This window comes from Oryx dammah, unplaced genomic scaffold (assembly GCF_014754425.2).
Source record: "Oryx dammah isolate SB20612 unplaced genomic scaffold, SCBI_Odam_1.1 HiC_scaffold_13, whole genome shotgun sequence".
NCBI lineage: Eukaryota > Metazoa > Chordata > Mammalia > Artiodactyla > Bovidae > Oryx > Oryx dammah.
In genome coordinates this window covers 16,964,537-16,987,274 of record NW_024070197.1, presented here as the reverse complement: position 1 = coordinate 16,987,274, position 22,738 = coordinate 16,964,537, and the positions used below count along the sequence as shown (strand labels likewise).

At 56.7% G+C, this 22,738-nt stretch overlaps 3 protein-coding genes across 4 annotated transcripts; 2 read left to right on the top strand and 1 right to left on the bottom strand.

Annotated features, from left to right (window-relative positions):
• Positions 1-467: 467 nt before the first annotated feature.
• On the bottom strand, positions 468-3,792 carry GGN (gametogenetin). The gene is made up of 2 exons (XM_040252880.1): positions 1,517-3,792; positions 468-645 (listed from the first exon to the last, which is right to left on the bottom strand). Exons 1-2 carry the CDS (start codon positions 3,403-3,405, stop codon positions 528-530), a joined length of 2,007 nt encoding a protein of 668 aa, XP_040108814.1. The 5' UTR covers positions 3,406-3,792; the 3' UTR covers positions 468-527.
• Positions 3,793-5,403: 1,611 nt separating this feature from the next.
• On the top strand, positions 5,404-15,256 carry SPRED3 (sprouty related EVH1 domain containing 3). Its single transcript, XM_040252876.1, is given in 6 exon segments — positions 5,404-6,946; positions 6,948-7,004; positions 8,116-8,284; positions 8,390-8,466; positions 10,870-11,013; positions 11,722-15,256. Coding segments are annotated over 6 exon segments (1,233 nt in total). The 5' UTR covers positions 5,404-6,826; the 3' UTR covers positions 12,388-15,256.
• Positions 15,257-18,052: 2,796 nt separating this feature from the next.
• On the top strand, positions 18,053-22,015 carry FAM98C (family with sequence similarity 98 member C). Of its 2 annotated transcripts, none has more exons than XM_040252874.1 (8): positions 18,053-18,177; positions 18,284-18,432; positions 18,511-18,645; positions 19,102-19,307; positions 19,544-19,621; positions 19,714-19,830; positions 20,373-20,540; positions 21,641-22,015. In XM_040252874.1, exons 1-8 carry the CDS (start codon positions 18,113-18,115, stop codon positions 21,779-21,781), a joined length of 1,059 nt encoding a protein of 352 aa, XP_040108808.1. In that variant the 5' UTR covers positions 18,053-18,112; the 3' UTR covers positions 21,782-22,015. The 2 variants fall into 2 exon arrangements, with proteins under 2 accessions (XP_040108808.1, XP_040108807.1); XM_040252873.1 differs by having other exon boundaries at positions 18,107-18,177; positions 18,508-18,645.
• The last annotated feature ends 723 nt before the right edge of the window (positions 22,016-22,738 follow it).

Sequence of the window (22,738 nt, the reverse complement as noted above, 5' to 3'; positions counted from 1 at the left end):
AAAGGCACAAGGCCCTGGGCTGGGTGGGCCTTACTCTCACTCTTCTGAGCCAGTGCTGTGATGTAGGACCTCTGTACCTCCCAGCCTGTGTTTTCTGCCCTTGAAGTTCTCAAGCTGTTGAAGGCATAGTCCAGATTTGACTGGGCCATTTGTGGGATGTGGGATTTTCAAGATTTTCTTTGAGTCAGTTTCCCCAGCTGCATAATGGGAATGATCATTCCTGCTTTCCGGAGTGATTTGCGCTAAACCCTGACCTTGGCACCAGATTGGCTGGAAATGGGGTTGATGATATTTAGGGGAGTGAGAACGTCTCACTTGCGGGCTCATCAGTCTACATGCTGGATGAACAGAACCTCCCTTATTGCTGGTCTGGGTCCAGCTTCTTGTTCCCAGGATGTGGTGCTTTCAGGGAGACCTCTGCCCCACCTCAGCCCTCCAACCCTTAGCTGGTGACTGATTGGCATCTCAGCATCTGGATGGCTTTTATTATCAAGGAAGGGAGGCAGAGGGCATTGAGCAGACTGCACTCAGTTGGAATGGGTCGCCTGCAAGTCATAATGCTCCAGCCCGGCTACCAGGGAGCCGGCCAACTTGATGGTGGCGACCCAGGGTGGCTCACTCAGGTGGTTGGTGGGCGTGCTCAGCCTATAAGGAGGGTAGAATCATCAGAACCTGTGTGGCCAGGCCTTTACCCATTCTAGGCTCCACTCTCTCCATCTGTATAAGAGACCATGACTTTATATCCCAAAGGGAGTTTAGATCAGAGCTGTATCTGCGGAACAAACTTAGTAGGAAAGAGGGCTGAGGGCTGGTGATAATGGTTCCCCCAACTCCCCCTCCAGGCCCCAGCTGAGCCCCAGAGGTTCCAAGGCAGAGGGTCTCCCTGTGACTCAGGACCCAGGGTCCAACAGACCCGGATGATGACCAGATTTGAGATTAAGGGGTGAAGGAGAGGTAACCAGAGGATGCAGTGTCTCCCCTGAATCTGCAGCATCAAGGGTAATCTGCAGGACAAGGACTGGGACATCAGCGCCCTCTGGTGGTCAAAGACGAACGGTCAGGAGTCGGAGGGACTAGGCCTGGGGCTTCCTTTGGAAGCCTGCATTTATAACCACTTAGTTCCAGAAGACCATCATCTCTTCTGTCCCTGAAGAGCTTGGGACATGGTCCTTCTTAGTGTCATTGGGGACAGGGTCAAGGAAGTGCATAGCATCAGGCCAGCAGGGACCAGTACCCCTGATGGCTCTAGAGAGTAACAAGGGAGGTTATCCATCAGAGGTCTGGATACTAAGGGGCTGGGCCAAGGTGTTCTCTGTCAGGGAGCAGTGTGCTATCAAGGCTCCTGTTGGTTCTGAAAGATTGGAGTTCAGTTGGGTTTGAGATGCAGCCAAGGGGAGGGTCTAGGGGCTGCTGGGGTCAGGAGGCCAAAAGGTTGAATGGGGCCCTCCAGGAAAGTGAAGTTGAGGACTTGGAGGGGTAATCCCCTTCCCCTTCCTCCTCTCTGACCTCCCCTCACCAGGCAGACACGTTTCTTGGCAGGCGGCGGTGGCGTGGCTGGTGGCGGCAGTAACACTTGCAGGGACAGGAGTTAAGCACCTGGAAGGGTGGCCAGTGGCGCGCGGCGCCCGAGTTAGCCGTCCCCGCCGGAAGAGCTCCGCTGCCACCACCCCCTGCACCACCGCTGTCAGTCACAGTAGTGGCTGTACGGTCGCGGGGACCATCTCTGGGGGCGCCATCCTCACGCGGAACCGCGCGGGCTGCACGAGGACCCTTGTTCCTGCGAGTGCGGGTCTTGGCGGGCGCGGGCACGGGCGCAGGTGGCAATGGCTCGGCCACAGTGGGAGCTGGAGCCGGGGCCGGGGCCGGGGCCGGGGCCGGGGCTTGGTCGGCAGCCAAGGCGGAGGACCGAGCGGGAGCCGGGGCGGGAGTCACGGCCGACTCCAAGTGGCCCGGGCCCGGGGCGGGCGGGAGCGTCACGGGCAGCGGCGTTGGCTGGATCACGGGCGGCTGCGGTGTGGGAGGCGGCGCTGGAGGTGGCGTGGGTGGTGGCGTGGGCGGCGGCGGCGGCGGCGGCGGCGGCGGCAGCTCCGGCGGGCCGGGAGGCCCTGGGCGCACAGGCTCGCCATTGGTGGGCGCCGGGAAGATGAACATAGGCGGCGCCAGCAAGGCGGGTGCGGGCCTCCGGGACCCGGGAGCAGGATGCATCTGCCCTGGAGCAGGTGGTGTGGAGCCCCAGGGCCCTGAGAAAGCGGCTGCGCGTCGTCTGGGCGCCCCGACGCCTCCGCCAGCTCCATTGAAGCGAAAGTGGCGTTCAGGGCCATCAGGAGGGCTCACCCAGTCAAATTTGGGCTTCGAGCCTGGGAAGGTGGTATAAGGTGGCGGCGGAAGGGTCCGGGCGTGGGGCGCAGGCGCCGAGGGGGGTCCCGAACACCCTTCGCCGTCTCCATCACCGCCCTCTGCTTCCTGAGTTCCCCGAGGCACCTCTCCCGAGGGGCGAGAGGCCCCAGGAGCGAGGGGCTCCTGCTTCAGGACCTCAGCGTAGGGGATGGCGCCCGAGGCGGCGAAGAGCCCGCCGCCGCCGCCGCCCCCCAGAGAGGCTTTAGCTGCTAAAGAACTCGACGCTGCCGCGGGGGCCAGCGGGGGCCCCGACTTGAAGGTGACTTTACACAACAGACTCAGGCCGGGCTCGGAGGCCGCAGGCCTGGCCATTTCGCCCTCGCCTGCTTGGGGAGGTGCCCCCTTGCGGGCTCCGCTGGCCGTCTGGCCCTCGCTGCCGAGTCTGGCCTGGGTTTCTGTAGGGGTTGCGGCGGGTGTGGCCAGAGCAGGAGTGATTCTGCGGTCCGGGGGCTGCCCGTCGGAAGGTGGCGGTAGTGGCGGCTTCCGCGGCTCCAAGGGCGGCGGAGTCGGAGACGGTGCTCTCGGGACAGGGTCTAGGTCCTCTTCGGGGAGTTGCCGGGACGGCGGCGGCAGCGGGCTGAGGCTCGGAGGGTCACCCTGGCCGCGATGACTCGCCTCCAGCAGACCGCGGATCCGGGGCACCGGAGTGCCCGTGGGTTTTCGCCACTTAGACGGCGCGGGCAGCAGGGTCCCCACGGGGGGCGGGGGTGGTGTGGAGACCGCGGCCGCAGCCGCCTCCTCTGAAGGGGGCGTCACTGGCGAGGGCAGTTCTAAGGTCAGGGGCAGGGGTGAGGGTGAGGCCTGGGGCTCCGGGGGTACCAGGAGTCCCGGGGGCGCGGAGCTGCCAGGGAACCAGACGCCCAGCCCGCGAGCCAGGCGCATGGCCGGGGAGGAGGGGGTCACCTCGGGCTCCACCAGGGATGTCCGGCGGGAGTCGGAGGACCGGTCCGAGGCCTGCTCTTTTCTGGAGCCCCTGCCCGCGGACGGCTCCGACTGCACGTTCCCCATTTCTGACGGAGGTCGGGGACTGTGGTCAGAAAAACTTCCGCCAGTCAATCTGCCAGGGCTGTGGGGAACCCCCCGAAGCTGGCTGAACTTGGTCCTGTCCGCCAGCACCGACTCAACCCTTGTTCCTCAAGACCTACTCAGGCACTGGTTTCTCCCCGCATTCCTGTTCCCTGACTCTTGACGTTCACGCCTTCTTCCTCATGGCCCCATACAGCTAGCTCCTGCTCAGATACTTAGTCTCCCATCCTCTTAGGGTACTAAGGTCCGGTCGCTGTGTCTCTGGCTGGTCCCTCATATCACATCCCTACACTGTGGCCACGTTTCAGGTCTTTAAGCTCCAAGATATAGGTCTTGTCCGCTTCCCTGGCAATCATGCAGGCCGCGACACTCATGATGTCGGCCTCTGTAGCCTATAAGGCCTACAAAGAGTTCAAGCTTCTTTCCCAGGACTTAAACTGGGCTCCTGAGGCCCAAGCCCCGCCCCCGCCCTCTTGTCCCGCCCCCGATTGTCAAAGAATCGGGCCCTCTCAAGTCCCCTCCCACCCCTGCCCCAGGTCTGGCCCCGCCTCCGCTTAACAATTTCTGGTATTCTTGTCAGTCTAACCCCTCAGTCATCACCTCTAACCCTCAGATCCCTCTCTCTGTGTTGATCATTTGCTCCTGTCCTCTTCCCGGCTTTAATCCTAAATTTCTTTTCCCGCTCCTGGTCTAGAGGCAGGCCTCACCCTCAGGCCCCACCCCTTTCCCCAAGCTCCTCCTTGGCTCCTCCTCCTTCGCTCGGAGGATGCCACTCACCAACTCCTCCAGCTGACCAAAGTTCAGACCGCGGCCCCCTGGGCCCAGGGCAGGGCGGGGAACGGCCGTAGCAGAAAATAACCGAAAAGAACGGGGGTGCGGGTGAAGGCAAGTGGGCGAGACAGCGAGGGCGGACCCCGAGATCTAGGCCCCGCCCCCGAGCTCGAGGCTCCGCCCTCCTGTGAGCCAACCTAAGCACAGCCCCTTACGAACCTGGATCTCCCTTTGAAATACTCCGGTGTCTTCTTCCCCGCCCCCCAGACCTCGTAGTCCTAGGCCTCATCCCTTTAGAACCTTCTTTTAGCCCCGCCCATTTACAATGCCCCGCCCCTCCGTTATTACCTCTCCCGAAGCCCCGCCCATTACGAACTCTGCTACGTAGCTCCTCCCTTTTGGAACTCTCCGTCGTCCGGCCCCTAAAGACAATTTACTTATAAGCTCCGCCCTTCTAAGACCTGGCAACCTCTCTTCCCAAGACCCTCTCCTTCCTCGGGCCGGCCTACAAGGCCCTTCCTCCGTGGGCCCGCCCCTTCGCTGACGCACGCGCTCGTCCGCGCCTTCGGCGTCCGCACCCTCTCCTCTAGGCCCTTCGACCCCGCCCCCTTGCGAAGGCTCCCTTCTCGCCCCACCCCTTTTCGAACCCAGTCAGGCACCCAGCCCCTCCCATTTAGAACCACAAACGTAGACCCTCGCCTCTTTAGAATCTTGAGACCAGGCTCCGTCCTGGACCCCTTCTCCATATCCTCAAGGGCCAATGGCGTGGATGGGTGGGAAAGTAGGGGATCCTCTCTGGATCCTGAGAAAATGCGGGCTGGGGGGCTGTTCGCTAGAGCCACTGCCGGGCTCTAGGACCCAGCGGGCAAGTGCGCCTGCCTCGCGTTTACCCCTCCCCCAAGCCGCCCCCCCCCCCCCACCCATCTTCCAGGTTCCCCCTCCCTCCCCCTGCGCCCCGGCTCCCGGTGCCCGTCTCTAGCACCGCCGGAGCCAGCGAGGGAGCCGGAGCGAACAGGAGGAAGAGGAGGAGGAGGAGGCCACGTCGCCACCGCTCGGAGCCCGGCCGGAGCCTCCCAGGCAGGTGCCGAGGGGGGCGAGGGGGCGGGGGCTGACAGACCGCCTGTCACGATGAGGGGGCGGCCTGGACCGCGCTGCGCCTCCTGCCCACCGGGGCGCCCCCGAGACCCTGGCTGGAAGGAAAAGGAGGTGGGGGCCCCTGAACTGCGCGGCAGCCATTTGGGGTATCGGTCACCATTTAGGGGGCCTGGACTTCCTCCGAGGACTCCCCATTCATAAAATTCCGTACTGGACCCTCACCATTGAGGAACTCAGGGGACCACTCCCCCCCCCCCCCCCCGGAACAGCTGTGTGAGGAGCGTAGGGCGTCCAGAAATCCCGGCGTCCCATCCCAGTAGGCCCTGGAGAGGACCCCTGCCCTCTTTCTCTGTTTCACCTGTTGTCGGGGGAGGCGGGCGGACAAAGGAAGCAGCGTCACGTGACTGCTCATTCACAAAATCCCATCCCATTGAGAAAAGGGGGCTGGGGGCGCTGCAGCCTCCCCCTCCCCTCCCGAAGGACTGGGGAAACCCGGCAGCCTGCTGGTAGGGGAAGGGGCTAGAGCTCGTTGCTGGGGTCCCTCAGGCCGGGGCTCCATGGTCCCTGCGCTAGGTGGTAGTGAGGGGTTGGACGCTGATCCCGATTATGGGCGGAGGGCTACGTCCCCTGAGCTGGGGGGCGGGGTAAGATGGTTCTGAAGGATGCTGGGGCGGGGAGGGAAAGGAGGAGGGATCAGTTCCTCAACCCGCAATCTCTCCCCCTTGCCTTTCCTCGGCCGGGGCCTGAGGGAGCAGGCTTGATTTTTGTGAATGAAATGCTCTCTGGATGTCTCTCGATCGCCCGTTTCTGGCTTCCTCTGCCTCCATCTCCCTTTCGGCCTGTCTCTGGCCATTTCTGGTTCTCTCCCTGCTCCTTGCCCATCTCCCGTTGCTGGGTGACTCAGTGAGCTTTGCATCCGGTCTCATTCATAAATCCGGGAAGGGGTGGGGGGGGGTGGGGAGGAAGACAGCCTGGGTTTCTCACCCAGCCAGTGGCCTGGGTGGCAGGGTGCGGAGGCAGTGTAGGGGGACTGGAGCTGAGTTGATGGGCTCTAAGAAAATACATATGCGCAGGCACCCAGCTGTGAGGGGGACGATGGGTGGGGCTGTGGGTACGTGCTGAGGGAGGAGAAGGAGATAGGGTTGATAGGGGATGAGCAGGAGGAAGAAGGGAAGTGGAAGAGCGAAGCTCTGGGGGTGAGGATGGGGAAGATGGGGAAAGGGAGGCAAGGTGAGTATGGAGAAAAAAGGTAGATATGGAGAAGGAGGTAGGCATGGGAGAAAAGAGATGGCAAGAGGAAGAAAGAAGCCATGCTGGAAGAAGGTGGGCATAAGAGAGGTGACGGGTATGGGCAGAAGGTGGGCATGGGAAAGGAGGTGGGTGTAGAAGGTAAGGGGAGTGTGGGTGACTAAGGAGACAGTAGACCGGGCTGTGAGGGATGAAGAGGGGCGGTGAGGGCTGGGGAAACAGTGACTAGGAGAGCAGGAATGTCGCTCACTGACCATGTTGTCCCTGTCCCCCTACCTCCTCCAGGTACATGGTTCGGGTCCGAGCCGTGGTGATGGCCCGAGATGACTCCAGTGGGGGCTGGCTGCCTGTGGGGGGCGGGGGCCTCAGCCAGGTGAGCGTATGTCGGGTCCGAGGGGCCAGGCCCGAGGGGGGGGGCCCGCCAGGGGCACTACGTCATCCACGGGGAGCGCCTCCGGGACCAGAAAGTGAGCCACCCTGGGGCGTGGGGGTGGGGTGGGGTGTGGGGAAGTAGGGGATGGGGCTGGGAATGCAGAGGTGAGGTCAGGTCATCTCCCAGCCGAAATCAAACCCGGGTGTGGGATGGAGCTGGAAGTGACTCTGTCCTCTGGATGAGAGTGGGGAGTTTAGGGACTACTGAGGGTGTCAAACAGTTCCTGTCCCCTGTCACTGCCCACTGGACGGCCACAGCAGCCTGCTCACTGGTCTCCTTGTCCTCCTGCTCCCTCCCCCAACCTCAGCCTGTTCCACTGGGGCTGGGCTAACACCTGACTCAGATCATATCCCTCCTCGGCTGGCTCAGAACCCTCCCCCTGGCTCCATCTTGCTCAGAGATCCTCACCACGGGGAATTTTACACCACCTGCCCCTCTGCCCTAAGTGTATGGAGGCCTTTGGTGGGGGGACCATCTGAAAGTGTCACATAGGGTTTACCATCCTGTTGTGGGTTCAGCAGGAATATTCTGGGCTGTCTGACATGAAATGGAAAGAGACTGTTGACGTTTCAGCTGGGGATGTAGTAGAAAGGTTTGGATTGTTTGAAAAGGCTTGGGGTAAGGGCTGCATTTCAGAGCAGGGGTTGGAAGGAACAATGTAGGGGGATTTGAAATGGTGTGGAAAAAATACGGTGATGTTGGGCAAGAAGACGGGAGAACATCTAGGGTGTTAACCAGCATCTGAGGGGAAATCTGTGGGATTCTGATAAAAAAAAATTGGGGAGGTAGTATTTGGGGAGATTACTGGGGCATCAGAAGGGGATTAACATTTTGAGATGTTCAGTAAAGCTTGGGGAGTACAATTGAGTTAGATGGGCGATACTGGCTATCAGAAGGAGGTTAACATTTTTTGAGGCATCCAATAAAATTTGGGATGCCCACTGAGATATCAGAGGGAGGGAGGTGTTAGGAAAATGTAGAGATCAAGGGTTTGGGAGGAAATACTGGAGTATCAGAGGTGTGCTCAATACTGGGGTGTGATTGGGGTTCAAGGGTGCACCTAGGATGGGGAAATGAGATTTGTGAGGTGCTCTGGCAGGAAGGGAATGTCTGACCTGGACCCTTCCTGCCTGCCTCCACTTCAGATCACCTTGGAGTGTACCCTGAGGCCAGGCTTGGTTTACAACAAGGTGAACCCCATCTTCCATCACTGGAGCCTGGGTGACTGCAAGTTTGGGCTGACGTTTCAGAGCCCGGCCGAGGCAGATGAGTTTCAGAAGAGCCTGCTGGCAGCGCTGGCTGCTCTGGGTCGAGGTGAGTGGTGCAGGTGGTGGGGGCTGGAGCCTGGGCTGGTTTGGGTTGGGGGTGGGAGAAGCCTGGCCCCAAGAACTCACTGCTCTGCCTCTCTCCTGACCCCAGGCTCGCTCACCCCCTCCTCCTCCTCCTCTTCCTCCTCCCCTTCCCAGGACACCGCAGAGACCCCCTGCCCTCTGACGGTGAGTCTCCTGGGTGCAAGGCTGCTGGGAGGGCAGGGGGCTAGGGCTATTTCTATTCTGCAAACATTCTTGAGCACCTACTGTGTATCTGGAACCATGCCATGTGCTGGGGACACAAATTTGGGCCAAAACCAATTAGTGTCAATTTCAATCCCAGTGATTTTAGTTTTTCTGTTCTATCATGGTTTACCCATTCATCCAAGGGTATTTATTGAACACCTTCCATAAGAAGTGTTTTAAGCACTGGGGATACATCAGTGAATAGAATAAAGTCTCTTTCCTCGTGGAGCTTCTATTCTAGTGTGGAAAGGCAGAAAAGAATTTTAAGGTACACTATAAAAATGGATAAATATTAAAAGTAAATAGATGAACAAATCAATGGGAAATCCAACCTTCTAGCTGCTCAAACCTTGGAGTCATCCTTGACTCCTTTCCTTTTTTAATGCCCCCTTATCTAGTCTGTCAGCACATATTGGCTCCACTTTCTTTTTAAAATAATTTGGCCTCACCTCACAGCACACAGGATCTTGGTTCCCCAACCAGGAATGGAACTTGGGCCCATCAGTGAAGCACCAAGTCCTAACCACTGGGACCTCCAGGGAATTCCCTGGCTCTACTTTCAAAATTATCAGACTGTGCCTCCAACCTGGTGACTAGTCAACCTCATCTCCCAGTTGGACTGTCTCATCAGCTGCTCATCATCAACTGCCCCCCTCCTCCATCTCCTTTCCCCCCACACAGCCAGAGGGACCCTACTGACATCTTAAGTCTGATCACGGATATCCTCCACTTAGAATCCTACTGGGGCTCCATCTCTCTCCTGGTAAAGGACAAAGTCCTCACAGAGGCACATAAGACCCCACACCAGCTGGCCCCCTATTACTCTCCCTCATGCTCACTAGGCTCCAGCCACATTGGCCTCCTCACTGTTAAGTCAAAAGGGAAGACAGATTCCTGTCTCAGGGCTTTTGCACTGGCTGGTCCTCTTGTCTTGGAACATTCCCAAATTTCCACATGGCTTATTCTCTTATTTCCTTCAGGGCTTTACACACGTAGTCTCCTCCTCAGTGAGGGCCCTGACTGTTTTTATTCAGTCGCTAAGTTGCATCTGACTCTTTTTGAACCTGTGGACTGTAGCCCGCCAGGTTCTTCTGTCCATGGGATTTCCAGGCAAGAATACTGGAGTGGGTTGCCATTTCCTAATCCAGGGGATCTTCCCAACCCAGGGATCAAACCCGGTCTCCTGCATTGGCAGGTGCATTCTTTACCACTGAACCATGAGGGAAGCCCTGAGGCCTTCCCTGAGTAACCTATGTAAAACTGCAGTCTCCTAATGCTCCTTATCTTGTTCTTTCCCCCATCTTCTCAGATAGTTTTATTTCCTCTCCCAATAGACAATTTTCTTATCTATGACTTTACTATCCACCTCCCATGCTAGAATGTCTGCTCCAGGAGGGCAAGGATCTTTTGTTGCTTTCTTGCTGCATCTTCAATGCTTAAAACAGTGCCTGGTAGACAGTAAGTGTTCAGTAAATATGTGTTGAATAAATTGATTGAATGAATAAATGCACATAATGTCGGATTCGATTTGGCCCTTGCTGGGAACAGTGGGAATGTCTCAAGAGTACATGTAGGAACAAACTTGGTTCCCTGGGCAGAAAGAGGGGCTTCCCAGTATAATGGGAGATGTAGAGGAGTCTACAAAAGTCACCCAGACAGATCCCATTTATTGAGTGCTTTCTCAGGAAAGATGCTGTGCTTTCTGTGCTCCATCTCATATCCTCCCAATGGCCTTTGCGAGCCTGGCAAGTCATGGGTGCTGAATGAATGTTTATTGAAGATAGTAATCTGTTGAGGTAGGAATAATTCCCAAGTCACAGAAAGGAATGGAGGGTCTGAGAAGTGATATTTCAGCTTGTAGAGGACACAGCTTGGTTTGGATGGGAAGGAACACATTCTAGGTGGGTGGAACTGCCCCACTAAAGGTGTGGTGGTAGGCAGGAGGCAGGAAGGCAGCTGATGGCCAAGGGACAGGGGTTCTGAGAAGGGAGGATGATTTGATGTTCTGTAGGTTGGTAAGCTGAGCAGATAAGAGGGAGTCCAATAATCATAACCATTTCCCGCTCTTCCTGTACTTCAGGCATGTTTATGCCCTTTACAGTGGGTCCTCACCACATCCTTATGAATTAGACAATATTATGATCCCCATTTTACAGAGGAGGAAACTGAGGCTCAAAGAGCTGAGCTCACTTGCCGGAGGTCACACAAGCAGTCAGTGGCATTGCCGGGGCTTGAACCCAGGTCTGTCTGGCCACAGAGCCCTCGCTCACAATGGGAGGGGGTCTATATAAGGGCATCGGCTGTGCCAGAGGTCCCGGCTCTGAGGCCGCCAATCTCCCCCAGTCCCACGTGGACAGCGACTCCTCCTCCAGTCACAGCCACCAGGAGACGCCTCCCAGCGCAGCGGCGGCCCCCATCGTCACCGTGGAGTCAGCTTCCGGCTTCGGGCCGGCCACGCCCCCCCAGCGCCGCCGCTCATCAGCTCAGGTGCGGCTCCCGGGAAAAGGGCGCCGGGGTCCCAAAGTGGGCGGGAGCTGAGGCCGCAGAAGGGCAAGAAATCACAGATTCTAAGGAATGGCTGACATGTCTTGTGGCGAGGGAGCTTAGGCCTGGGAAGCTTAGTTCCTGGGAAGGTTGGGTGAGGGCTTCCCGCGCGTCTCCTGCGCTCTTGGAGATTGGAACGCTCTGAATTCCAGAGGCGTTTAGGGGAGGACTTGGACAATGAATATATATTAGGGAGTTGGTGGTACTCATGGAAGGAGTTCTTTAGTACTTAACTCACGAGGAGTGAGACTCAGTATCCAAGGGAGTAAAAGGGACCTTGTGACCAAACTCCTGCAGGAGAAGGAGGAGAAGGAGAAGATGGCTGGGGTCCAGAATTCTTGAATCTGAGAAGGGCTGGGTACAGGAATCCTGGATCTTGAGAGAGGACAGGACTGAGAGCCTGGCCCACTGGGTCCTTAAAGTTTGGGTTTGTGCCTGGAGTCTTCTGTCTGTCCCTGGGAGTGGAGTGGGCTGAGGACTTAGAAGTTCGGGACCCCAGGCAATCAGGATCCCAGTACAGGATGCTAAGATAAATGAGGCCTGTGGCTGGGTCTTTGGATTCTCGGGTCTTCTAAGGCCGGGATGGATTGTGGTGGCATGTTGAGGATCACAGAGCCCGTTAACCTGTTCTTCTGTATCTTGGTCCCGCAGAGCTACCCTCCGCTCCTACCGTTCACGGGGATTCCGGAGCCTTCAGAGCCCTTGGCTGGGGCAGGGGGCCCGGGCTGGGGCGGCCGCGGCTATGAGGATTACCGGCGCGCGGGGCCGCCCGCGCCCCTCGCCCTGTCCACCTGCGTCGTGCGCTTCGCCAAGACCGGCGCTTTGAGGGGCGCAGCCCTAGGGCCCCCCGCAGTCCTACCCGCCCCTCTCACCGAGGCTGCGCCTCCAGCACCCCCGGCTCGCCCACCCCCAGGCCCTGGCCCGGCCCCTGCGCCAGCCAAGGCCTCCCCGGAGGCGGAGGAGGCGGCGCGCTGCGTGCACTGCCGCGCGCTCTTCCGCCGTCGCGCTGATGGTCGTGGCGGCCGCTGCACCGAGGCCCCGGATCCGGGTCGTCTGCTTGTGCGCCGTCTCAGCTGCCTGTGGTGCGCTGAGAGTTTGCTCTACCACTGCCTGTCGGATGCCGAGGGCGACTTCTCGGACCCGTGCGCCTGCGAGCCGGGCCACCCGCGCCCCGCCGCGCGCTGGGCCGCGCTGGCTGCGCTCTCGCTCGCGGTGCCCTGCCTCTGCTGCTACGCGCCCCTGCGTGCATGCCACTGGGTCGCAGCGCGATGCGGCTGCGCCGGCTGCGGAGGTCGCCACGAAGAGGCTGCGCGGTGAGGACGGCCTGATGGGTCCAGTAGCCGGACCGAGGACCCAAAATTGAGGGTCCGGGACCCCGGACTCCGTTCGGACCCCAAACCCAAACCTAGGCACACCCGGAACTTGGAGCTTGAGTTTGGATTGAGAGACCCCAGACCTGGAACCTGGACCCCAAATGTAGGACTGAGAGACCCCAGAACCAGCTTCATTGGGATGTCTGTCCAAGAGGTTCCAGGCCCCTTGAGTTCTGGCTTCCCCGTTCTCCTCTCCCACCCCGACCTAGACTAAGGAGATTCCAGGGATCCCCAGACTCTTCACCCCAGGCAGGCAGGGAGCTCACGGATCCCTGAGAGCCGGGCTCATCCTGACTCCCTGTTCAAATTACCAACCTAGACCCCCTTCATGCCTGGCACCATGAACCCCGTCAGATTACAGCCCAATAATTAGGAGTGGCCAGAACGTGACCCTACCTGTATACAGTTACTCCCAGATCTTAAACCATAGGACCTGGAATCACCCCCCAGTGATTCTTGAATGCACCTAAAACCTGGGGTACCTGTATTTAAGATGTTCTTGTAGCCCCAGGACTTCTTAGACACCAAATCCTCTTAAGATGCCCTGAGTTCTTGGATGTGCTCAAATGGCTGTTCTCTCACCCAAATGACTTGGGAGATACACCTCAGAGCCCTCCTTCCCACGTGCACATGGCCCAAGATCCAGAAGTCAGACTCCGAGATGCTCTGTGAGCCAAGGATCAAAGACCTCTGTAGACCCACCCATCCCAAGCTGGTGTTCCCAGGAGTTTTCACTTCCATATATAGAACTCTGAAGTCCTATATATGTAGGACTGACGTAGGACTGAAGGCTACCAGTACCTCAGGGTCTAAGACATAGGTCCCAACCCCTCAGATACCCTTCCTCCGAACCTCCTTGGACTCGGATTTCAAGCCCCAGATCATCCTGGAATCTTCAGCTTCTTTGTACCCACACATTCCCAGTCCCCAAAAGGCTAGGAGCCCGGTTCCCAGAAGATGGGACATTCATGGCAACTCAGACCTCTGACTCCTTGCCCCTGAGTGGCCCCAGAGTGCTTTAGGAGCACTCAATCCAAGACCCTAGGGTGCCATTGACCCTCCAAATTCAGAACTCAAGCCTATACAGTATTGGGATTGTCCCTGACCCAAGACCTTGGTCCCACCATGCCAGAGACAAATCTGAGGTGCCCTGGAACTTTTGCACCTTCGGATCCCAGATTTTTTTGGGTTCCAACCTCTCTAGCCTGATATTTCCCAGGCCCAGCTTGTGCATCTCCTGAGACCTGCTGCCCGTTGAATCCTGCCGTCCACAGGTCCCTGAAACCCCAAGGTCCCAGACTCTCGGAGTTCTAGTCCTAAGGGCCCCAGCCCAAGTTCTCAGTATTATACAGAACTACCCCTTTACCCTAAAGGGAAAAAAAAAAAAAACACATTTTGAGCTAATGTTCCTGGATTCCAGGACCACCCAAGAGCTCCCTTGCTCCCATATCTAGGAACTAGCATTGCCATAGATGAGTGTGCAGGCTGCTCACTAAACAAAGGCTCACAGCCAAGGCTGTGAGCGGGGCTGGCCATGCTGTGCCCTCAGAGGAAGGTGTGCATTTGTGTAAGTTGCACAAAGGCAACTAGATATGGCTCTGTTGGCACAAATGCCCATGGGTGCACACTCACACCTATACACACCCACACCCACACAATTCCTAAGCCTTGCAGACTCTCTCCCAAGCCCAGCCTTGAGTCCTAGCCTTAGTCCAAGCCTTTCATGTTCTGCCCCTCTGTTAACCCCTTCACATCCATCTCAGAGTTGGGAGTTGTTTCGGAAAGTTTGAAAGCCTGGTTCATGGCCTTCTGAGACTCCTGGGAAAAGGGGATTCCAAGATCTCTTTCTCTTCAATGGAATGGGACTTCTAGTGTACCACGGATCTGACAGCCTGCATGGGGGAGATCACGGTCTTGGAGCAACACAATCTCAATGTTGTATGGGCTTGGGACCTACATCTGGTCCTAGGCATCTTGAAGTGTGCCCTTACCTTTCCTCATTACCCAGACCTGGATGGCCTTGTGGGGGTTCAAGGGATAGGTCAAGGGGGCCAGAGGGATGGAGTCTCCTGTCACTTCCTTTAAATTATTAACTATTTATTACATCCGGAACCTGTGAGATTCAGCTCTCTCAACCAGACCCTGGGATGGGTGAGAGAAAAGAGGGGTGTCCCTCCCATCCCCACTCTGCCCAGCTCTCATCAGTGTCAAACCCACCAGAGCTGAGGGCGGAGGGACGAGGGGCTGGGGCAGCCTGGGTCCCCATCCCCCTCTCTGTGCCTCGGTCTCCTCCCTTCCGTGGTGGGCGGGGGGAAGCTCCATTCTTAACCTACCTCGTTTTGGGGAGGGGTGGGACGGGGGACCAGAGTGCTGTAAGGTGCTGTGGGATCTGTGGCTGAAGTGGTGGGGGCTGGGGAAGGTTCCCTGGCTCCCACCTCCCAGCACCGCCTCTCCCAGGTCTCCCAGTCCTGCTCCCTGCTAATACCCACCTCTGATCCATGATTACTCTTCATCACCCCTAAATCAGGGGTGTATGAAGGGATGACCCTGGGAGCCAGGAAGACCTCAAACCCTGGAGCCCCCAGGCCCAATTTCCCAGCTGCTTGCCCCTCAGATTGGATGCTTGGCCCCCAGGCTTGGGGGAGGCACCTCGACATTTATCTTCCTGATCTTGATTCTAAGCCAGTCTGTGACCTCAATATTGTTATCAGTGCAGGCTGAAGTAGTGGGGGAGGATAGGGGCCGAAGACCAGCCTTGTCATCAGGGGAGGGGGCATGAGATATCGGCTCCAAGAAATGTCTGTGACAAAGTCTCAGCCTGTGTTCTTTATTTGCATTGATGCACCCCATCCTCTCACCTTCCTGAGTCACCAGACCAGACAAATCCTCCTTTCCCCTTTTCATCCTTTAGTCCCAAGCAGACCCTCTGGCTGAATTTTATACATCCAATCACTCCACAAGTACATTTACTGAACACTTGTTGTACACCAAGCCCTGTTCTAGGTGCTGGGGATAAAACAGTGAACAGAAAAATTCTTTCCCACAAGGAACTTATGAACTTTGTAGTGAAGGAGACAACATGTGAAGGAGAGAGCGTGTTAGTGAAGAAGATAACATATTAGAAATGATATATGTGTGCATGCTGAGTTACTTCAGTCGTGTCCAACTCTTTGACTCTCTGCAACCCTATGGACTGTAGACCATCAGGCTCCTCTGTCCATGGAATTCCCCAGGCAAGAATACTGGAGTGGGTTGCCATGATCTTCTCCAGGGGATCTTCCCAACCCAGGGATCGAACCAGTGTTTCTTATGTTTCCTGCATAGGCAGGCAGGTTCTTTACCACTGAGAAATGATATATCCTATAAAGAAAGAGTGAAGATGGGGGATACAGACAGTTATTGCCACGGTGGTCAGGGAGGCCCCATGGAGGAGGCTGGCACCCTGAAGGTGAGGGAGTCCTGGGGATGTCTGTAGGAAGAGCATTCCAGGTAAAAGGGCACTTGTGCAAGGCCCTGAGGGAGGAGCATGTTTGGTAAGTCTGAGGGGTGTCAAGGGAGCTGGAGAGGGGAAGGAGCAAGAGCAGGAGGGTGCTTAGGCGATAGAAAGATGAAAGAAGGGGAAAAGGGGACAGGGAGGATCTCTGGGACCTTGCAAGCCATTGCATGGACTTTGCTGTTCACCCTGAGTGACATGAAGTTAAAGGAAGTCTCCAAGCATGGCAGCTTGGAGCTGCTATGTCACAGCAGATGTGACCAGACTCAGTTATTCACAGGTTCCCTTTGGCTGCCTGTGGGGACAGATCCTGGTGGGCTGGTGGAGGGGTAGGGGAGGCTTGGAGACAGGGAGGAGGCTGCTAGTATGATCCAGGGGAGACAGTGGTGCACAGGACCAGGGTGAGAGGAGTGGAGGCCAGGAGAAGTGGGCAAGATACTGGATCTGTTTTGAAGGTCAAGTTCAATTTAGGTATGAAAGTGAAAATCTCAGCTGCTTAGTCGTAAAGTCATTATCCCACCTTCTTTATCCTAAGAGGCGTGGTTGTTTACTGAGTCCTGTCTAACTCTTTGTGACCCTATGGACTGTAGCCCAACAGGCTCCTCTGTCCATGGGATTTCCCAGGCAATAATACTGGAGTGGGTTGCCATTCCTTTCTCGAGGGGATCTTCCTGACCCAGGGATTGAACCCAGGTCTCCCAAATTGCAGGCATATTCTTTACCATCTAAAGCACGAGGGAAGCTCAATTTAGATAAGGAGTACACCATAAAGTGTACACCTTAAAGTGTACACATAAAGTATACCAGTCAAGGTTATGACTCCGTGGCTTTGGTCTGAACAATTTTTAATATTTTATTAAGGTCAACAACTGCTGCCACCACCACCACCCCCCCAGTAACCCAGCCATGGAGTAGACGGGACTATGGAGGAACCAGATTAAGGGTAGACTCCCCCCTAAGAATCAGGTTCTGGCTCTTTTTCTCCTTGGAGTCTCTACTTCCAGTCTATTCTCACTCCCACTAGAACTATCTAGAAACTACTGGAGATCAGGACAGAGTTGGGAAGAGAGTAAACCTGGAAAAATAATATGAACAACAGCTACAAAAGCAAAAGCAGTAATAACAATAGTAACAGGTTAAGTGGTTAAAAGCACGGACTTTGGAATCATCTGAATTTGAGTCCTGGCACCACTATGCAACTCACTCTGTGATTCATCCTTTCTCTTCCATAAAGTGGAGATAAAATACCTAGCCTAGTACCACATACGAAATGCACTAGGTGGCATACGATATCTTAGTTCCCAAATTAGAGATTAAACAAGCGTTCCCTCCAGTAGAAGGGCAGAGGCTTAACCACTGGACAGCCAGGGAAGTCTCTCTGTAAGTCATTTTTAATTGAGTACCCCTTAGATGTCTGCTAAGCACTTACATACAGGACTAATCCTCACAAACAACTGTAAGAGATAACCGTTATTGCAGTTATTACACAGATGTCAAAAAACTTAGAAGGAACACAACGATGGTGAATGGTGGAATCAAATACCTAACCTTTGCCTGCGGACCAAATTGCACTGGTAGAGTGCAGTCTCTTAATCACCGTGGTATATTGCCCTTGCTCCCTCTCTGAAAGGCTTAGGGAGGCAGACGGGTGAAGGTGCAACGGGCGCACTGTGATCGATGAAGATTAACTCAGCTGTGTGTGTGCGTAACTGGGATTCCTGGTCCCTGACAGAATTCCAGCTCTAAAGAGGAAAGGAGGAAATGGGTTTCTGGACTTAGAGCGGAGTTGGGAGAACAATATTTGGTATGGGATGCTTTAAGAGCAGAGGGCATTTGGGGGAGTCGGAGGAAAAGCTGCTTCTATGTCGCAGCACGAGCGACACCGCTGGTCTGTCGCGACAGCCGGGATCCAAAACGCCTGCTCTGGATTTTTACAAAGCCAGGTGGGTTTTCCAGCGCCCTGACTGGTTACGCGAAAGCACGCGCTCTTGTATTCGGCTAAGGCGGCGAACCTGAGGACGGGTTCTACCTCCTTCTACCCCAGTTAGAATGACGAAGGCCCTTAGCGAGAAGAAGCTGATTGGTCAGTTATAGGGGCCGCGCGCACGCCGCTCCTGGGGCGGAGCCTCCCACCGACCGGCAGGGGGCGCGCGTCTGAAGAAGAGGCGACATTCGCATGGAGGGGGCGGAGGCCGAGGAGCAGGAGTGGGCCGCAGTGGCCCAGGACCTGCTGGCCCTGGGGTAAGGGGAGCCGGGTGTGGCTGGGGGTGCAGGAAGGGGCAGGTCTTCCCTCAGAAATTCCTATTAACCTCTCCCACCCGCTCCCGCTCTCTCGACCGCGCCGCAGGTATGAGGGTTGCCCGGGGGCAGCGTCGCCGGGCACCTCGTGCCCAGACTTCAGGGCGCTGTGCGCGAGGCTGGCGGCGGAGCTGGCGACTCTGGGTGCCCTGGAGCGGGAGCGAGAGGAGGGCACGGAGGCGTTGAGCGCCGGCGACGGTACGCATGGAGGGAGGTCGGGAGGTGTGGAGCCTTGGGTGCCGCCGCCACGCCCTGACCATATCCCGCCTTCAGTAGGTCCCGGCGCTGAGGAGGAATTCCTGCGGCAGTTGGCCGGCCTGTTGTGGGAGTTGCACTGTCCGGACCGTGAGCTCTGCGGCGGGGACTGCGCGGCCTTACTGCGGGAACCCGACGCGCGCCTGCGCCTGCTGCGTGAGCTGGGGGGCCGGCCGGGATGCGGAAGTGGGCGAGGCTACAGTCTCGAGGGGGGCGGGCTCCGCACGTTGAGGTGGAGCCAGGATTCCCCCCGCCCCCAGGGGGCGTGGTCATTAACTTTGAGGCGTTCGAGCCGGGCGGAGGCGGGTGGAGGGCTCTGGGGCGGGCTAAGGGCTCTGAGGTGGGCGGGGTTAGGATTCTGACGGAGGTTTTTGACGCTCAGGTAGATTGGATAACACGGAGTCAGACGGGGTGGTTCCGAAGTGAGCAGGGTTTGAATTCTGCAGAAGGAGCCAGGTCTCGAAGTGGGTGGAGCTTATCCTGGTGGTGGAGTCAGGGCTCTAGGTGGGTGGAACTAGGAGGCGGGAAGTTTCGAAGCCGCTTGAACTGTTCGACCCCGGTAGGGGGTTGGCGGCCCTCCTTGTTGGCACTGCTCCTTTTCCCTACTTTTAGGCTTTCTCTGCTCCGAGGTCCAGGCCGCCCGCCTCCTCCGCCTGCGCTCCCGTCTGGATCCCAACCCCGAGCCATCCTGTGGGGAGGGGGCAGAGAAGGGATCTGGCGTGGTCCAGGAACTGATCCTTACTCTCCAAGCCCTGGGGCTGCCCAGACCCACGCGGGGGACCCCAGCCTGTCAGCTGCTTCGGGACTTGCATGCCAAGGTAGCCAGAGTCCCCTCCACACCGTGGCCACCCCACCTTCCTCGTAGGGGGAGAGCCCCCTCTCCAAAGGAGGCTGCAGGAGGAGTACCACCGCCTCCGATTTTTCATCAGGAGAACTGTGACTGCCATTCTTGGTTCTGTGGCCGGGGTCCTCAGGGTCATAGGGAACAGGGGTTCCCTGAGGAGTTTATCCGATTTCTTCGAAGTTAACTCTAGCTTCCACCTTCTCCCATCAGATCTCCGAGCTGCTGCCTTCCCTGCCCCCAGAGTCCCTGCAGCCCCTCCTCAACCACCCACTGGACGCACCCAGATGGGTAAGGTTGTGTATGGCTGTAAGTGAACAGTGTTCTCAACCAGAGATGGGAGTGAGGGCGACCCCTGGCGTGACTGAGACCTTTTCCCCCAGGAAGCGTTGGCGTCTCTGTCCCAAAGCCTGCGGGATCAGTACGGCTGCCGCCGCTGCCTCCTCCTCAAACGCCTTGACCTCACCACATCTGCTTTCCACTGGAGTGATCGGGCTGAGGTGTGGGCCGAAGACCTAGGCGGGAGCAGTTGTGGGAGCTGCAGCTACAGCGGGGAGGAAGGGAGGGCCAGAAATATGACCCTCTTGCTGAGAATCTGAGACCTAGGACATTTTAGAATCCTGTGAGGTTGGGGATGTGGAATCTCTGGGCCCCCAGGGCATTCTAGAATTTCCTGGTCTGAGCAGGAAGGGTATTTAGAGCAATACTCCTTATTAAAAGATGTGAGGGCCCTCCCTGGCAGCCCAGTGGTTAAAACTCTATGCTTCCCTTGCAGAGGGCAGGGGTTCAATCCCTGGTTGGGGAGCTAGGATCCCTCATGCTGCATGCTGCGTGGCATGCCTCCTCCCCAAAAAAACATACATAAAAGATGTGGGAAGCACACAACTTTGTAAGTCAACTATACTTTGATAAGACAAACAAAAATCGTAATGAAATATTAAAGAAGAGAAGATGTGGGCCTGAGTAGGGAAGAGAGAGGCTTTCAAGATTACAGGTCCCATCTGGTGAGGGCTCATGGGCATGTTCTCCCACTACCTCGTAGGCCCAAGGAGAGGCCATGAAGGCAGTGCTGATCCCAATTCGAGAGGCTCTGACCTCAGAATCAGATGTCTCCATTGCACATGTGCTGGCTGCCCGAGCCGATCTGTCTCGCCTTGTCCCAGCCACTAGCAAGACTGCCCGCCGAGGGACTTGCTGTGCTATCAACAAGGTGAGCACCTGGGGATGGGGAAGGGCGCCAAACACCCTTGGCCTTCAAACTGGCCTTTCAGTTGCCTCTGCCCTGGACTAGCTTGTCCTCTCCTGCCTGGGCTGCTGCTCTGGCCTTCTCCTTAGGTTCCTGGCCTCTGGACTCACCACCTCTATTCTTCCCTCTCCACATGGCATTTAGAAGGAAATTTCCAACTCAAAATCTGACCATGTCCTTCCCCGCTCAAAACCCTTCTATGGCTCCCCAGTGCCTTCAAAACAAAGTCTATCTGTTTACTGAGCCCTTGCCCACCTCTCCTGCTTTGGCTTAAAATCCTCCCCTATCACCTCAGTCTGTTGTTTTGGGTTTTAACCATTTTTAAAAGCAAAACTACCCTCTGTTCAAATGATTAGGCTCAAATTTAGCCTCATACATCTCTGTTCAAACAGTCTTATATGACCTGGGCTTCCTGGCTGGCACTAGTGGTAAAGAACCTGCCTGCCAATGCAGGAGACATAAGAGACACAGGTTCAGTTCCTGGGTCAGGAAGATCCCCTGGAGGAGGGCATGGCAACCCACTCCAGTATGCTTGCCTGGAGAATCCCATGGACAGAGGAGCCTGGCGGGCTGCAGTGCACAGGGTCACAGAATCAGACCTGACTGAGATGACTGAGCACACACATGATCCTTAGGGCGTAAAATCCAGCACAGCAAAAAGTGAAGCAAAATTTTAAGGAAAAAAACCAAAACACTGATTTGCTGGAAATGTTCTACAAAGCCCAAATATGAAACAGACAAAAGCTGAAGTGCCCTCATATTGCTGGGGACGTGGATCTCTATCATCACCCTCCGCCTTTGCCGAGGCCCCTTGACTGAAAGCTCCGGGACTGCACCTCCCACCATGCAGCCCCCAACCATTGTACCACACAGCATGCAGGATCTTGGTTCTCTGACCAGGGGTCGAACCTGGGCCCCCTTCACTGGGAGTGTGGAGTCTTAACTACTGGACTACCAGGGAAATCCCCAAATCTGCCCTGCCCTTCCTGCTGTTCTCTTGGGTCTCTGGTCCCCTTGTCCAAGATATTTTTCTTCTCTCAAACTCAAGTCTAATCATCTCTCAGGTGCTTATGGGCAGTGTTCCAGACCGGGGGGGCCGCCCAAATGAGCTGGAGGCCCCCATGCCCAGCTGGCAGAGCAGAAGAGAGGACGGAGGTGGGCGGAAGGCAGGCCGCCAGTGCTGGGGCCGAAAGAAGAAGAAGTAAAGGGGGACTGATTGCAGGGAGGGTTCCTTCATGCGATGCTCATCTCTGAGGAGTCACTCTGAGGGTTTCTTTTGGCACCTGGCATCCCAGCCCCGTATCCCCTGTTCCTGAGGCCCCAAAGTCCTCCCTGCATCTGCCATTCAACACCAAGGACCATGTTCTCTGGAAAATAAATGTAACTTATATGAGAGCCCTAGGACCTGTCTCTGTGGGGGCCAGGTCAGGGGTGCTCAGGTTTGAGGTGACATTGGACATCTCTGTCCCCTGGGTCTGAACAGGCCCCTACTGCTCTGACCCTTCAAATTCTGTTCTCTTCAGCAACAACCTTTGCTCCTGTGGGCATGGGGCAGGAGACAGGCAGGCATTGGACAAACATCTGTCAGTAACCACTGTGTGCCAGCCCTGTTCTAGGCACTGGGGATACAGATAATAAAACTCCCTGGTCTCCTGGAGCTACCTTTCCGGTGAGGAAGGGCAGACATGAAAGTTTAGTTTGTCAGATGAAGAAAGGGCTTTGGAGAGAAATAAAGCAGGAAGGCAGGATTGGGGGACTATGGGGGGATTGCAGCTTTGTGTGATCCGGGGAGGCCTCATTAAGAAGGTGATACTTGAGTTAAACCCCAGAGAGGGAGCCATGTGGACCCCCTTCCCAGCAGAGGGAGTGTCCTGTGCAAAGGTCCTGAGGTAGGAGTGTTTGGGGGCATGATCAGGGACCACTGGGGCCAGTGTAGCTGAAGCAGGATGAGTGAGGGGGTGAGTGCTGGGAGGTGGCAGGGGCAGACCATGTGGGGTGAGGCACAGTGAGAACTCTGGTTTCCCTGAGTGAGATGGAGCCACAGGAGGGCTCTGAGCAGAGGAGGGGTTTGATCTGACTTAGGTTTCAGAGGCTCCCTTCCTGTTCCACCCTTTCTCTGACATTCTCTCCCGACTCAGAGTTTGGAACTCTACCCTCTGTCC

What these genes read in the sequence shown, in the direction of transcription:
- GGN (XM_040252880.1), bottom strand. Translation starts at nt 3,405, where the DNA reads ATGGGGAACGTGCAGTCGGAGCCGTCCGCGGGCAGGGGCTCCAGAAAA. An exon ending in CCAAGAAACGTGTCTGCCTG is followed by an intron (nt 646 to 1,516) that starts GTGAGGGGAGGT and finishes CCCTCCTTATAG; the next exon opens with GCTGAGCACGCCCACCAACC.
- FAM98C (XM_040252873.1), top strand. Translation starts at nt 18,113, where the DNA reads ATGGAGGGGGCGGAGGCCGAGGAGCAGGAGTGGGCCGCAGTGGCCCAG. An exon ending in TTCGGGACTTGCATGCCAAG is followed by an intron (nt 19,308 to 19,543) that starts GTAGCCAGAGTC and finishes TTCTCCCATCAG; the next exon opens with ATCTCCGAGCTGCTGCCTTC. An exon ending in CACTGGACGCACCCAGATGG is followed by an intron (nt 19,622 to 19,713) that starts GTAAGGTTGTGT and finishes CTTTTCCCCCAG; the next exon opens with GAAGCGTTGGCGTCTCTGTC.